The following is a 14,614-nucleotide window of genomic DNA, read 5'->3' on the forward strand; positions in this document are numbered from 1 at the left end:
CCACACCTGGAGTACTGTGTGCAGTTCTGGAGGCCTCACTTCAAGAAGGACATCGATAAAATTGAAAGGGTACAGAGGAGAGCGACGAAGATGATCTGGGGCCAAGGGACCAAGCCCTATGAAGATAGGTTGAGGAACTTGGGAATGTTCAGCCTGGAGAAAAGGAGGACATGATAGCCCTCTTTAAGTATTTGAAAGGTTGTCACTTGGAGGAGGGCAGGATGCTGTTTCTGCTGGCTGCAGAGGAGAGGACACGCAGTAATGGGTTTAAACTTCAAGTACAACGATATAGGCTAGATATCAGGAAAAAGTTTTTCACAGTCAGAGTAGTTCAGCAGTGGAATAGGCTGCCTAAGGAGGTGGTGAGCTCCCCCTCACTGGCAGTCTTCAAGCAAAGGTTGGATACACACTTTTCTTGGATGCTTTAGGATGCTTAGGGCTGATCCTGCGTTGAGCAGGGGGTTGGACTAGATGGCCTGTATGGCCCCTTCCAACTCTATGATTCTATGATTCTATGATTCTAAGAAGTTCCTTACAGTCAGAGCAGTTCCTCAGTGGAACAGGCTTCCTCGGGAGGTGGTGGGTTCTCCATCCTTGGAGATTTTTACACAGAGGCTGGAGAGCCATCTGCCGGAGAGGCTGATTCTGTGAAGGCTCAAGGGGGTGGCAGGTGACAGTGGAGGAGTGAGAGGGTTGTGAGTGTCCTGCATATTGCAGGGGGTTGAACCAGATGACCCAGGAGGTCCCTTCCCACCCTATGATTCTCTGACCTGCCATGAGCTGGCTGTCCGGGAGTGGCGGGTAATAAATTACATCATCATCATCATCAACTTGCCCCTGGACTCAATCATCATCATCAACTTGCCCCTTGGACTCCTGAGCCCACGGGGAGGGCGGTATATAAATATAAAAAAATCAAATCAAATCAATAAAATAAATTTTTGTCCTGTGCTGAGGTTGTGCTTCTTTTGGCCAGCTGAGGGCGGAAGAGGCTGTGCCACTCCTCCCTCCTAAACGGTCCCTTTTCCTCCGGCTCTTCCAGAATCTCCCAAATGTGGGAGCACGTTTTTGGAAGGGGGTGTGACCCGGGAAATGATCCAGGGGCCAGCCCTCCTTGCTTGTTTACAGTCTGCTCAGCGAGCTAAACTGAAAGCTCCGTCGGCCTCCTTCCTGCAGCCACGAACGTCAACGGGTGACGTCAGCCGGCCGCCTGGAAGCGGCGAATGGCATAGTGTCTCTCTCTTGCTCCCCTTCGCCTGCTGCCAGTTCCCTTTTGGCCCATTGGATAAAGTGCTTTCCATGCACTTTGGAAGTGGTTTGCCCAGTTCTGCCCAGGAAACCTGCGAAAGCACACGGGAACTGCATTCTCCTGTGTGTGCGGAAGGGGCTGTGTTTGTGCAGGGGTCTAGCCTGCATGCACCTTTGGATCCTGACCCAGAGGGTGAGCAGCAGGCAGTGGCTGCAGAAGGCTGAGCCACTAACAGCGGAAGCCCAAGGGGGACTGAAGCGGGTAACCATGTCGGTCTAAAGCAGTAGTTCTCAACTAGGGGGTTGGCACCCCTTTTGGGGTCGAACGACCCTTTCACAGGGGTCATGGCAGGGCAGGCAGCCATTAACACAACAGCCTTGTAGGGTAGATCTAGAGACAGCGTTCGTCTGTCCGGAGCAGTAGAAAAGAGCGAGATCGGCATGGTGGGACAAGGGGCAGAACTGAACTGGTGGGAGAAGGGGCAGAACTGAACTGAGAAACCCCAGAAGAAGAAAAAAACAATTTATATGCAATCCTGAACAATGGATTTTCACAACATTGGTCATTTTCGGTTTAATTTCTGTGGAAGAACCCTTGCGTAATTTCATGGTTGGGGCTCACCACAACAGGAGGAACTGTATTAAAGGGTTGCGGCATTAGGAAGGTTGAGGGCCACTGGTGTAAAGCAGCAGGACAGTCCTTGGGTCCAGCCAGCCTTTCTTCAAGGGTGAAGCTTTCATGCGCATGTGCACATTTCGTCAGACACGATGGGATGGAAATCACCACAGATGTAAGCAGAGTTTGGGCCTTGGGTTAGTACACACCAGATTCAAGGGCCTGATGGAAATAACAAGTTTAGTTGTTGTTGTTAGGTGTGAAGTCGTGTCTGACCCATCGCGACCCCATGGACAATGATCCTCCAGGCCTTCCTGTCCTCTACCATTCTCCGGAGTCCATTTAAGTTTGCACCGACTGCTTCAGTGACTCCATCCAGCCACCTCATTCTCTGTCGTCCCCTTCTTCTTTTGCCCTCGATCGCTCCCAGCATTAGGCTCTTCTCCAGGGAGTCCTTCCTTCTCATGAGGTGGCCAAAGTATTTGAGTCTCATCTTCAGGATCTGGCCTTCTAAAGAGCAGTCAGGGTTGATCTCCTCTAGGACTGACCGGTTTGTTCGCCTTGCAGTCCAAGGGACTCGCAAGAGTCTTCTCCAGCACCAGAGTTCAAAAGCCTCAATTCTTTGACGCTCGGCCTTCCTTATGGTCCAACTTTCGCCGCCATACATTGCAACTGGGAAGACCACAGCCTTGACTAAACACACTTTTGTTGGCAGGGTGATGTCTCTGCTTTTTAGGATGCCGTCTAGATTTGCCATAGCTTTCCTCCCCAGGAGCAAGCGTCTTTTAATTTCTTTGCTGCAGTCCCCATCTACAGTGATCTTGGAGCCCAGGAAAATAAAATCTGTCACTACCTCCATTTCTTCCCCGTCTATTTGCCAGGAATCGAGAGGGTCGGAGGCCATGATCTTAGTTGACCTTATAAAGCTAACTATATAAGGTATTAAAGAGGAATGGATGGAGGCATTCCCAATTCTGGAACCTGGATTTAAAAAAAAATTACACTGGGGAAAGAAGAAAGAGAATCCGGCTAGTGCTACAGTGGCTGCTACACCTGAAACTAACTGGATCTCCAGTGATCGACCAGAAACCTTCGTGAGCAAGTGCCCTTCCATGGCTCTACCCAGTTTCTAAAACGGCTTGCCCGGGAAAGATGTGCCCGTGGGCATTGTGTAGGGGGCCCATGCAGCCCGGGCAGTTTGGAGAGGTGTGGACAAGCGAACAACAGACCTCCTGTGTTTGTCTCCGATTTAAGCCTCTCCTTGTTTGCTTTCCACCGTTTAATCGCTGTTTTTCTTTTCCCCAGGTGGCTTCGCGGATCTGTTATTAAAGCAGGGCGTGTGTTTGTGTGTCGTGTTTTTGATAACACTGCTTTTCTCCTGCAGCCTGCAGGAACGGGTGGAGGGGGGGGGGGTCTCGCTTTTCGAGGCTGGCATTCTGTCCGTGGGCAGGAAACCTGGAATCCTTCCAGGGTGGGAAGCGCTGCAAACTGCCACCCCACCTTGGGACGTGCTGCAGTGTGGAGGCCTCCTTGTCCCACTTAGTGACCATCGGAGAAGCCCGGAGGGTCTCTTGCTCCTTTGCTCCAGGCTCTCGGACACAGGAGGGCAGAGCGTTCTGAAGGAAATGGACGAGTGCCACAAGCCTGGATGCAACCAGCGCTCACTTGGTTAACGGTGGTGTAAGGACGGCCGTTTTGCTGGGAGTCCCGATATTCCTGTCAAAGACCCTGGGATCTGGAAAGACTGGAGGAGGGGACGGTAGTTTTTTCGAGCCTGCAGGCGCCTTGGGAATTCGGACACTGTGTGGTGGGCACAGCCGCACACGAGCTGCCACGGGAGGGGGAGCCTGCCACAAAAGGGCTGCCTTATTTTACTTTAATTCCAGCCCATCTCCAGACTGCAGAGATCAGTTCCCCTGGAGAAAAGGGCTGCTTGGGAGGGGGGACTCTGTGGCCTTGGACCCCACTGAGGGTCAGGGATGCCAGCCTCCAGGTGGGGCCTGGGGATCCCTTGGAATTCCAGCTCCTCTCCAGGCTGCAGAGATCAGTTCCCCTAGAGAAAAGGGCTGCTTGGGAGGGGGGACTCTGTGGCCTTGGACCCCACTGAGGGTCAGGGATGCCAGCCTCCAGGTGGGGCCTGGGGATCCCTTGGAATTCCAGCTCCTCTCCAGGCTGCAGAGATCAGTTCCCCTAGAGAAAAGGGCTGCTTGGGGGGGGGGACTCTGTGGCCTTGGACCCCACTGAGGGTCAGGGATGCCAGCCTCCAGGTGGGGCCTGGGGATCCCCTGGAATTCCAGCCCATCTCCAGACTGCAGAGATCAGTTCCCCTGGAGGAAAGGGCTGCTTGGGAGGGGGGACTCTGGCCTCCAAAGGCTCCATTGCTAAATTCCTTTCCCAAATTGGATCTGGCAACCCTGCCCCCACCCCCCTAGGGATGCCAGCCTCCAGGTGGGCGCTGGTGATCCCCTGGAGTTACAGTTGGGTTCCAAACTACAGAAATCAGCTCCCCTGGAGGAAATGGACAGTTTGGAAGGTTGGGCTCTATGGGACATCCCGTGGGGGTCCCTGTCCCCCCAGGATCCACCCCAAACCTCCAGGAGTTTCCCAACTGTGGTGGGAGGGGGGCTGGCCATCCTACCCCACTGCTGCCCCATCAACAACTGCCTTTTAGCCCCTCTGCCTAGTTTGGAAAAACGGCAGCCCTGGGAGGAGGCAGGAAATGGGGTCATCTCTGGGTCTCTCTTCATGGCTATGGGGGGAGGGGGGAGAGGAAATGACTTTCTCTGATCCGCTGACTCCGGTCCCCAAAATAACTCGGATGGAATGCATTGTTTCAAGCCAGGCCTGGATCGCTCTGGGCTCTGAGTCTGTCCGATCATCTCGCAGGACTGTCTTTTCAAAAGGCTCCCACAGTAAAAATGTGTTTAACAGCTTTGTACCTCCTTAAAAAAAAAAAAAAACTAATGTGAAACTGGCCAAAAACGCCATCTCTCCTCCTCCGAACTCGTCAACCTTAAAAGTAAAAGCAGCGTTCTGTTGATTTGGGTAAGGTTAAAAAGAATCCGGTGAAAGTGTCATGCTTTTGAACAAAGGGATGTGAAGCTGCTGCCGACTGAATCTGACCTTTTGGCCCCTCAGGGTCAGCATTGCCTACTCAGACTGGCAGCTGCTCTCCAGGGGCCCAGGCGGATAAGGTTAGCGGAAGAGGTGGAGCCCGAACGAACTTTGCTCTCCTGAGGAGCTTGCCATCGCTGTGGGGCTGGGCTCAGAGTTCAGCTGACACATCTTTTATGAGGTCCAAGTTCATCAGGACAAGGGTCAAGTGCTGGGCAGGGCCGTTCCTGCGGAAATGTCCCATTGCTTCACCCACCTCTGCCCGCCTTTGCTGCAGAAAGCCCCTCGCCTGTCTGGAATCCCAGAGACCTGTGGCCAGTTTGGTAGAGGACAGGAAATCCCTTCCAAACACTGTTGCCAGCTTTGGGCTGGGAAATACCTGGAGATTTTGTGGAGAACAGTCACCAAGGCCCAATGCCAAAGTGTTGATCCTGCAATGTGGTGTAGTGGTTAAGAGTGGTGACCTCTTCTTGGAAGAAACACATCTTATTTCCTGCTCCTCCACACGCAGCCAGCTGGGTGATCTTGAGCTAGTCACAGTCCTGTTAAGAGCAGTTCTTTCAGAGCTCTCTCAGCCCCACCTGCCTCACAGGGTATCTGTTGTGGGGAGAGGAAGGGAAGGTGATTGGAAGCCCCTTTGAGACTCTTTCGGGCAGAGAAAAGAAGGGTATAAAAACAAATTATTCTCCAAAGCAGACATTTTATTTATTTCTCCAGAGAAACTGATCTTCAGGCCAGCCTGGAGGTTAGTACCCCGACTTCCAGCTGGTCTAGAACCTCTGCTTGCCGGACCTCAGTGCCAGAATCTGTTCTCATGTGGCTTGGCATCGAAAGATGTTAAAAGCTATTAGTCCCAGAGCATGTGCAGAGTGTACTTCCCTGCAGCTAGTGTTAGAATGGCCTTCATGTAGTGAAAGTCACAGGCATGAACAACTTTGAAAGGGGATTAGATCGATTCCTGGAGGATGTCTATCAATGGCAGCTAGCCATAGAGGAAGAAGTCAACCTCTGAATCCCAGAGCCAGGAGGCAACATCAGGGGAAGGCCTCGTCCTCCCTGCCCTGTGGCTGGCCCTGAGGAGGACCTTGCTGGCCCCTGGGTGAGACGGGAGGCTGGACTGGAGGGACCCTCCCTGGCCTGACCCAGCAGGGCTCTTCTGAGGGTCTTCTCAGGGGAAGGCCTCGGCCTCTCTGCCCTGTGGCTGGCCCTGCAGAGGAACTGGCTGGCCCCTGGGTGAGAGGGGAGGCTGGACTGGAGGGACCCTCCCTGGCCTGACCCAGCAGGGCTCTTCTGAGGGTCTTCTCAGGGGAAGGCCTCGACCTCTCTGCCCTGTGGCTGGCCCTGCAGAGGAACTGGCTGGCCCCTGGGTGAGACGGGAGGCTGGACTGGAGGGACCCTCCCTGGCCTGACCCAGCAGGGCTCTTCTGAGGGTCTTCTTAGGGGAAGGCCTCGGCCTCTCTGCCCTGTGGCTGGCCCTGCAGAGGAACTGGCTGGCCCCTGGGTGAGAGGGGAGGCTGGACTGGAGGGACCCTCCCTGGCCTGACCCAGCAGGGCTCTTCTGAGGGTCTTCTCAGGGGAAGGCCTCGGCCTCTCTGCCCTGTGGCTGGCCCTGCAGAGGAACTGGCTGGCCCCTGGGTGAGACGGGAGGCTGGACTGGAGGGACCCTCCCTGGCCTGACCCAGCAGGGCTCTTCTGAGGGTCTTCTCAGGGGAAGGCCTCGGCCTCTCTGCCCTGTGGCTGGCCCTGCAGAGGAACTGGCTGGCCCCTGGGTGAGACGGGAGGCTGGACTGGAGGGACCCTCCCTGGCCTGACCCAGCAGGGCTCTTCTGAGGGTCTTCTCAGGGGAAGGCCTCGGCCTCTCTGCCCTGTGGCTGGCCCTGCAGAGGAACTGGCTGACCCCTGGGTGAGACGGGAGGCTGGACTGGAGGGACCCTCCCTGGCCTGACCCAGCAGGGCTCTTCTGAGGGTCTTCTCAGGGGAAGGCCTCGGCCCCTCTGCCCTGTGGCTGGCCCTGCAGAGGAACTGGCTGGCCCCTGGGTGAGACGGGAGGCTGGACTGGAGGGGCCCTCCCTGGCCTGACCCAGCAGGGCTCTTCTGAGGGTCTTCTCAGGGGAAGGCCTCGGTCTCTCTGCCCTGTGGCTGGCCCTGCAGAGGAACTGGGTGGCCCCTGGGTGATACGGGAGGCTGGACTGGAGGGACCCTCCCTGGCCTGACCCAGCAGGGCTCTTCTGAGGGTCTTCTCAGGGGAAGGCCTCGGCCTCTCTGCCCTGTGGCTGGCCCTGCAGAGGAACTGGCTGGCCCCTGGGTGAGACGGGAGGCTGGACTGGAGGGACCCTCCCTGGCCTGACCCAGCAGGGCTCTTCTGAGGGTCTTCTCAGGGGAAGGCCTCGGCCTCTCTGCCCTGTGGCTGGCCCTGCAGAGGAACTGGCTGACCCCTGGGTGAGACGGGAGGCTGGACTGGAGGGACCCTCCCTGGCCTGACCCAGCAGGGCTCTCCTTGGGGTCTTTTCAGGGGAAGGCCTCGGCCTCTCTGCCCTGTGGCTGGCCCTGCAGAGGAACTGGCTGGCCCCTGGGTGAGACGGGAGGCTGGACTGGAGGGACCCTCCCTGGCCTGACCCAGAAGGGCTCTTCTGAGGGTCTTCTCAGGGGAAGGCCTCGGCCTCTCTGCCCTGTGGCTGGCCCTGCAGAGGAACTGGCTGGCCCCTGGGTGAGATGGGAGGCTGGACTGGAGGCACCCTCCCTGGCCTGACCCAGCAGGGCTCTTCTGAGGGTCTTCTCAGGGGAAGGCCTTGGCCTCTCTGCCCTGTGGCTGGCCCTGCAGAGGAACTGGCTGGCCCCTGGGTGAGACGGGAGGCTGGACTGGAGGGACCCTCCCTGGCCTGACCCAGCAGGGCTCTTCTGAGGGTCTTCTCAGGGGAAGGCCTCAGCCTCTCTGCCCTGTGGCTGGCCCTGCAGAGGAACTGGCTGGCGCCTGGGTGAGACGGGAGGCTGGACTGGAGGGACCCTCCCTGGCCTGACCCAGCAGGGCTCTTCTGAGGGTCTTCTCAGGGGAAGGCCTCGGCCTCTCTGCCCTGTGGCTGGCCCTGCAGAGGAACTGGCTGGCCCCTGGGGGAGACGGGAGGCTGGACTGGAGGGACCCTCGCTGGCCTGACCCAGCAGGGCTCTTCTGAGGGTCTTCTCAGGGGAAGGCCTCGGCCTCTCTGCCCTGTGGCTGGCCCTGCAGAGGAACTGGCTGGCCCCTGGGGGAGACGGGAGGCTGGACTGGAGGGACCCTCCCTGGCCTGACCCAGCAGGGCTCTTCTGAGGGTCTTCTCAGGGGAAGGCCTCGTCCTCTCTGCCCTGTGGCTGGCCCTGCAGAGGAACTAGCTGGCCCCTGGGGATGCCGGACTCGATGGACCCTCCCTGGCCTGACCCAGTAGGGTTTTTGTTTTTATGAAGTCCTTGACATTGAGCTTGTCTTATTTGCTCAGCCTACCTCACCCTACCTCCCTACCTCACAGGGTTGTTGTGAGGATAAAATGGATATAAGGGGAATGATTTAAGCTGCTTTGGGCTTCCACTGGAGAGAAAGGCGGGATAGAAATTAAATAAATAAATACGGCGAAAATGGGAAACGGGATTAGAACTTACCAGGGAGACCCTTTCTCAAAAAGCGCCTTCTGTGGCATTTTCCCCCCAGTCACCCTGAAGATTAGAATCCTGCTCCTTGCTTATATTCTCTGACCAGTAATTTAAGAACCAGCTTCGTGCCGTGGTTAAAGAGCTCCAGCCTCTAATCTGGAAAATGAGTTTGATTCCCTACTCTCTGCATATGCAGCTGGCTGGGTGATCTGTGCCTAGTCACAGTTCTCTTAGAGCTGTTCTCACAGAGCAGTTCTCTCAGAGCTCTCTCAGCCCCACCTACCTTACAGGCTATCTATTGTGGGGAGAAGACGTAGAAGGATAAGCCTTTTTGGGACTTCTTCGGGTAGTGAAAAACAAGGTGCAAAAAAACCCAGCTCTTCTTTTAGTACTTGACAGGGAAAAATTCCGGGGTGTTCCCAAGGGCGGCCAAAAAATGCTGTTTCCATGCCACGTGACCCAACCTGCTGTTTTGCCATCCCATTTGTTGCTTGGCTAAAAACAGAGGCTGTCAAAACGGTGGCAACGGAGAGTTGCCAGTCAGCATTCCTGACAGGTTTGGGCTTGCCGTGCGTCATCTTTGTGATATGTGAGCACAGGGTGTACTTTTATAATCCAAGGCGTGTTTTGATATTTGGTCTTTTTGTTTCCCAGGTACTCTTCCACAGAGGGGTTATTATGCAACATTGGATGTCAATTTGGTTATGTAAGAAAGTGGTCTTTCAAAAGCAGGTTATGGGCCCGGAGATCTCTAGGAATTACAGCTGACCGACTACGGAGACCTGGGTGTAAACTGCACGGAGCTTTTATTCCAACCCCAGGTCGATTCAGTCCCTGCACTCTACACAGAATGCGATTTCCGTTTGGATTTGGGGCGATTTAAATTTTCCTTCTGCAGCAAGAAGGATTGGTCCAGAGTGACCCTACCTTTATTGTGCGATATCTTGGAGTGCTTTTAATGCTCAATATATTTTAAAATCGCATTGTTTTGAATCTGGGCTCTCCTCTGTGGTAGGGAACCCATGATTGGCCACAGGTGGTCATGTGATAAGCCTGCCTTAAAGGAGAAGCCCCTAATTTCTCTCAACTTCTGTTGGTCTTGGATTTTTTTTTTCTGCCTTCTTCGAACCTCTTACCCCCCACTTCAAGAAAAGAAAGGATTTTTTCCTCCCTCCTCTGACTTCTTCGATCCTCTCCCCCCTTCAAGAAAACAGAGAAAGAGTCTCCATTTGCTTCCCCCCCCTCTTCTGAGCCTCCCTAACCACGTGCAGAAAAAGTTCCTGATTCAATGGGGAGGGGGGGGGGGAAGAGGAAGACCAGAGTTCAAAGTGATCTGAATTCAACAGGATTGACAGTGGAATAAAGAAAGTAAGTGCAGACTCTGCCCAGGTTCCCTGGAGCAAATGGCTCCTTTGGACTTATGGCAGTAGACCCCACGAGGGGCCATCCATTCCCCAAATCCTGCCCTCCTCAGGTTCCACCCTCCCAAATCTCCCAGAATCTCTGAACCAAAACTTGGCCACCCTAGGCCGCATGGCCAATGGCTAGCACTTATTTTTATTTATTTTTTATTTATTATATTTATATACTGCTCTCCCCGGAGGCTCAGGGCAGTTTACATGGAACATAAGAACAGTACATGAAACAGTCTATAACATATGAATAACCATACAATAGTATTAATAACTAATAGTTGTAACCATATAACAATATTAGTATAAACAATATACTAGTACTTATTTTTATTATTTTTTATTATTGGTACTTTATTATTTTATATTAATGGCTAGTACTTATTTTCTCGGATGGATTTGTATGGTTTTCCTATTGATGGCATGGCTGTTGATACAGTGGAATACCAACAGAGCATCCACATATGGATGCTAGTCCCCAGGCAGGGCCTGGGGACCCCCCAGAATTAAAGATTCATTCCAGAAAACAGGAATCATTTCCCATGGAGAAAATGGCTTCTTTGCAAGATGGACTGCACAGCATCATACAACACTGAAGTCCCTCCCCACCCAAAATCCTGCTTATTCCTGGCTCCATCCCAACTCAGAGATGACTCTCCTACTTCCATGTGGCAGGGTTCCCTGCAGTTTCCCTCCCCTGGTGGCTGATCTTTCAAAAATGGCACTCTAATATCAAAACAACTTTATAACAATATGTATAAACAGGTCCTCTGAATTTCTACCTTTCTTTTTTTTAAGTCTCTTGTGAAGAAATGCCTTTCCCCTCATATCGCCACAAGGAGATTTTCATAAAAAGAAAGAAAGAATTCGTAAAACCCGTCGCACATATTGTCAGAACGGTATATTGATATGACGTTGTTCTTGCACTAACAAAAAGAAAAAAAAATCCTCTTGGTGGCAAAGAGGAAGGAAACGTCAACAGTGGAAAAGCCATGGTACATGAGAGGGGAAATCCAAATTTTGGGTCACCTTGGACCACTTTGTTTCACTGAAATTTTCTCACCAAAAATTTGGGTTACCAAATTTGGGTCACCGAATTTTCCACCCATGCACATAGCAGTCGTTTGGGCTGTACAGTGAACTTTTTAAAGCTTCAGGAAAAAAAGCAGGTTTGAGTAAGATGAGAGAAAAGTCGGGGGGAAACTCCAGGAGATGGCTGCTTGCCCCACAATGCTGTGGAGGAAGACGAAGAAGAGTTGGTGCTTAGATGCCGCTTTTCTCTACCAGAAGGACTCTCAAAGTGGCTTATGATTGCCATCCCTTTACTCTCCCCACAACAGACACACTGTGAGGGAGGGGAGGCTGACAGAGCCCTGAGATTCCTACTTGGTCAGAACAGCTTCATCAGTGCTGTGGCGAGCCCAAGGTCGCCCAGCTGGTTGCATGTGGGGGAGGAGGAACTCCCCCTCACTGGCTGTCTTCAAGCTGCGACTGGACAGATCCTTCTCCTGGATGCTGGAGGCTGATCCAGCACTGAGCAGGGAGTTGGACTAGATGGCCTTTATGGCCCCTTCCCACTCTGGGATTCTAGGAGTCTAGTTCAGCAGGGGAATGGGCTGCCAAAGGAGGCGAGGAGCTCCCCCTCACTGTCCTTCTTCAAGCAGCGGCTTGAAGTGCTTTAAGCTGATCCTGCATTGACCAGGGGGTGGACTACATGACCTCTATAGACCTTCCCACTATGATTCTGCAATTGAAATCAATATATAATACATTTTAACCTTAACTGGGGTGTCAGGAGTACAGCACGGGAGAAGGCATCGGCCTCTGCACCCCATTTGTTTGGCCTTTCTGGGCAGCATGCTAGCTGCCGGGACGCTGCCCTAAATGGATCACAGGGCTGCTCCCGTAGGATCATGCTTATCGGGATATTTGGTTAATGCAGCGGGGTTTGACCAATCCTAGAAGCAGTAAATAAATCTCCCAAGAAGTATAGTGCAGAACAGGTAAATGTCACAGTTACTCAGGAAGATCCATCCAGGTGAGTAGCTGTGTTGCTCAGAAGCAATAGAAGGAAGTTGAGCCCAGGTCTACCTTCATGACCAACAAAGTTTAATGCGCCCCTTCATGAGTGAAGGCTCGTTATATGGCACTGGTCAGTCCACACCTGGAGTACTGTGTGCAGTTCTGGAGGCCTCACTTCAAGAAGGACGTAGATAAAATTGAAAAGGGTACAGAGGAGAGCGACGAGGATGATCTGGGGCCAAGGGACCAAGCCCTATGAAGATAGGTTGAGGGACTTGGGAATGTTCAGCCTGGAGAAAAGGAGGTTGAGAGGGGACATGATAGACCTCTTTAAGTATTTGAAAGGTTGTCACTTGGAGGAGGGCAGGATGATGTTTCTGTTGGCTGCAGAGGAGAGGACACGCAGTAATGGGTTTAAACTTCAAGTACAACGATATAGGCTAGATATCAGGAAAACGTTTTTCACAGTCAGAGTAGTTCAGCAGTGGAATAGGCTGCCTAAGGAGGTGGTGAGCTCCCCCTCACTGGCAGTCTTCAAGCAAAGGTTGGATACACACTATTCTTGGATGCTTTAGGATGCTTAGGGCTGATCCTGCGTTGAGCAGGGGGTTGGACTAGATGGCCTGTATGGCCCCTTCCAACTCTATGATTCTATGATTCTATGTTATCGGATTCAATTAGTTGGGGGAAGTGGCTGGTTGATTCCCTTCGAGTAAAGCCATTGAGGCTGCTTCCCTTTTGCCATGCTCGAAATATCTTTAAGCGGTGTGGAATTCTGCTGGAAATCTGTCTTACTTTCACTGCCTGGAGTAATGGGGATTTCAGAGGAGTCTGAAGTAGGAAATAAACATGGAGCTGATTTTTTTCTGGGGAGGGGTGGGGGGAGGTCACCCTTACCAGGGGCCTCTTCTGTGTAACAGTAAGACACAGGTAAATCACTTGCCATAGTTTCCCAGGGACACAAAATTGCAGGTCACCGAGTTGGTCGAATGTTCAGAGGCGACAGTAGCATGGTACCGGTAGATGGAGTTTCCCCCCCCCCCTACAGGTGAAAGGTGATCTTCAACTGGGAATCTGCTGACACACATGAAGATGCTGAGTCACACCACCAAGGTCATTGTTGTGTACTCAGACGGCAACCACTCTCCAGGGTCTCAGACAGAGCTCTTCCCCATCCCCTCCTGCCTGGTCCTTTCAGCTGGAGATGCTGCCTGGGATTGAACCGGGGACCTCCTGCCTGCCCAGCAGAGGCTCTGCCCCTGAGCTCTGGCCCCTCCCCAGGGCTCTCCAGGGTCTCAGGCAGAGAAAGGTCTTCCCCATCCCCTCCTGCCTGGTCCTTTCAGCTGGAGAGGCTGCCTGGGATTGAACCGGGGACCTCCTGCCTGCCAAGCAGAGGCTCTGCCCCTGAGCTCTGGCCCCTCCCCAGGGCTCTCCAGGGTCTCAGGCAGAGAAAGGTCTTCCCCATCCCCTCCTGCCTGGTCCTTTCAGCTGGAGAAGCTGCCTGGGATTGAACCGGGGACCTCCTGCCTGCCAAGCAGAGGCTGTGCCCCTGAGCTCTGGCCCCTCCCCAGGGCTCTGCAGGGTCTCAGGTAGAGAAAGGTCTTCCCCATCCCCTCCTGCCTGGTCCTGGTTCAGCTGGAGATGCTGCCTGAGATTGAACCGGGGACCTCCTGCCTGCCCAGCAGAGGCTGTGCCCCTGAGCTCTGGCCCCGCCCCAGGGCTCTCCAGGGTCTCAGGCAGAGAAAGGTCTTCCCCATCCCCTCCTGCCTGGTCCTTTCAGCTGGAGATGCTGCCTGGGATTGAACCGGGGACCTCCTGCCTGCCCAGCAGAGGCTCTGCCCCTGAGCTCTGGCCCCTCCCCAGGGCTCTCCAGGGTCTCAGGCAGAGAAAGGTCTTCCCCATCCCCTCCTGCCTGGTCCTTTCAGCTGGAGATGCTGCCTGGGATTGAACCGGGGACCTCCTGCCTGCCCAGCAGAGGCTCTGCCCCTGAGCTCTGGCCCCTCCCCAGGGCGCTCCAGGGTCTCAGGCAGAGAAAGGTCTTCCCCATCCCCTCCTGCCTGGTCCTTTCAGCTGGAGATGCTGCCTGGGATTGAACCGGGGACCTCCTGCATGCCCAGCAGAGGCTCTGACCCTGAGCTCTGGCCCCTCCCCAGGGCGCTCCAGGGTCTCAGGCAGAGAAAGGTCTTCCCCATCCCCTCCTGCCTGGTCCTTTCAGCTGGAGATGCTGCCTGGGATTGAACCGGGGACCTCCTGCCTGCCCAGCAGAGGCTCTGCCCCTGAGCTCTGGCCCCTCCCCAGGGCTCTCCAGGGTCTCAGGCAGAGAAAGGTCTTCCCCCTCCCCTCCTGCCTGGTCCTTTCAGCTGGAGATGCTGCCTGGGATTGAACCGGGGACCTACTGCCTGCCAAGCAGAGGCTCTGCCCCTGAGCTCTGGCCCCTCCCCAGGGCTCTCCAGGGTCTCAGGCAGAGAAAGGCCTTCCCCATCCCCTCCTGCCTGGTCCTTTCAGCAGGAGATGCTGCCAGGGATTGAACCGGGGACCTCCTGCCTGCCCAGCAGAGGCTCTGCCCCTGAGCTCTGGCCCC

General features: G+C 54.3%; 1 protein-coding gene across 2 annotated transcripts in view; it reads left to right on the plus strand.

Moving 5' to 3' along the window:
* ENSA (endosulfine alpha) overlaps positions 1-9,604 on the plus strand; it is a 32,999-nt gene extending 23,395 nt beyond the window's left edge. Inside the window, exon 4 of one of the 2 annotated variants that reach the window (XM_077320134.1) lies at positions 9,254-9,604. In XM_077320134.1, coding sequence (XP_077176249.1) covers positions 9,254-9,482 — 229 coding nt within the window. In that variant the 3' untranslated portion in view covers positions 9,483-9,604. The remainder of the gene's footprint in view (positions 1-9,253) is intronic. The other variant, XM_077320157.1, reaches the window with a different exon arrangement.
* Positions 9,605-14,614: the final 5,010 nt, after the last annotated feature.

The sequence above is a fragment of the Paroedura picta genome, chromosome 1, assembly GCF_049243985.1.
Source record: "Paroedura picta isolate Pp20150507F chromosome 1, Ppicta_v3.0, whole genome shotgun sequence".
Classification (NCBI taxonomy): domain Eukaryota; kingdom Metazoa; phylum Chordata; class Lepidosauria; order Squamata; family Gekkonidae; genus Paroedura; species Paroedura picta.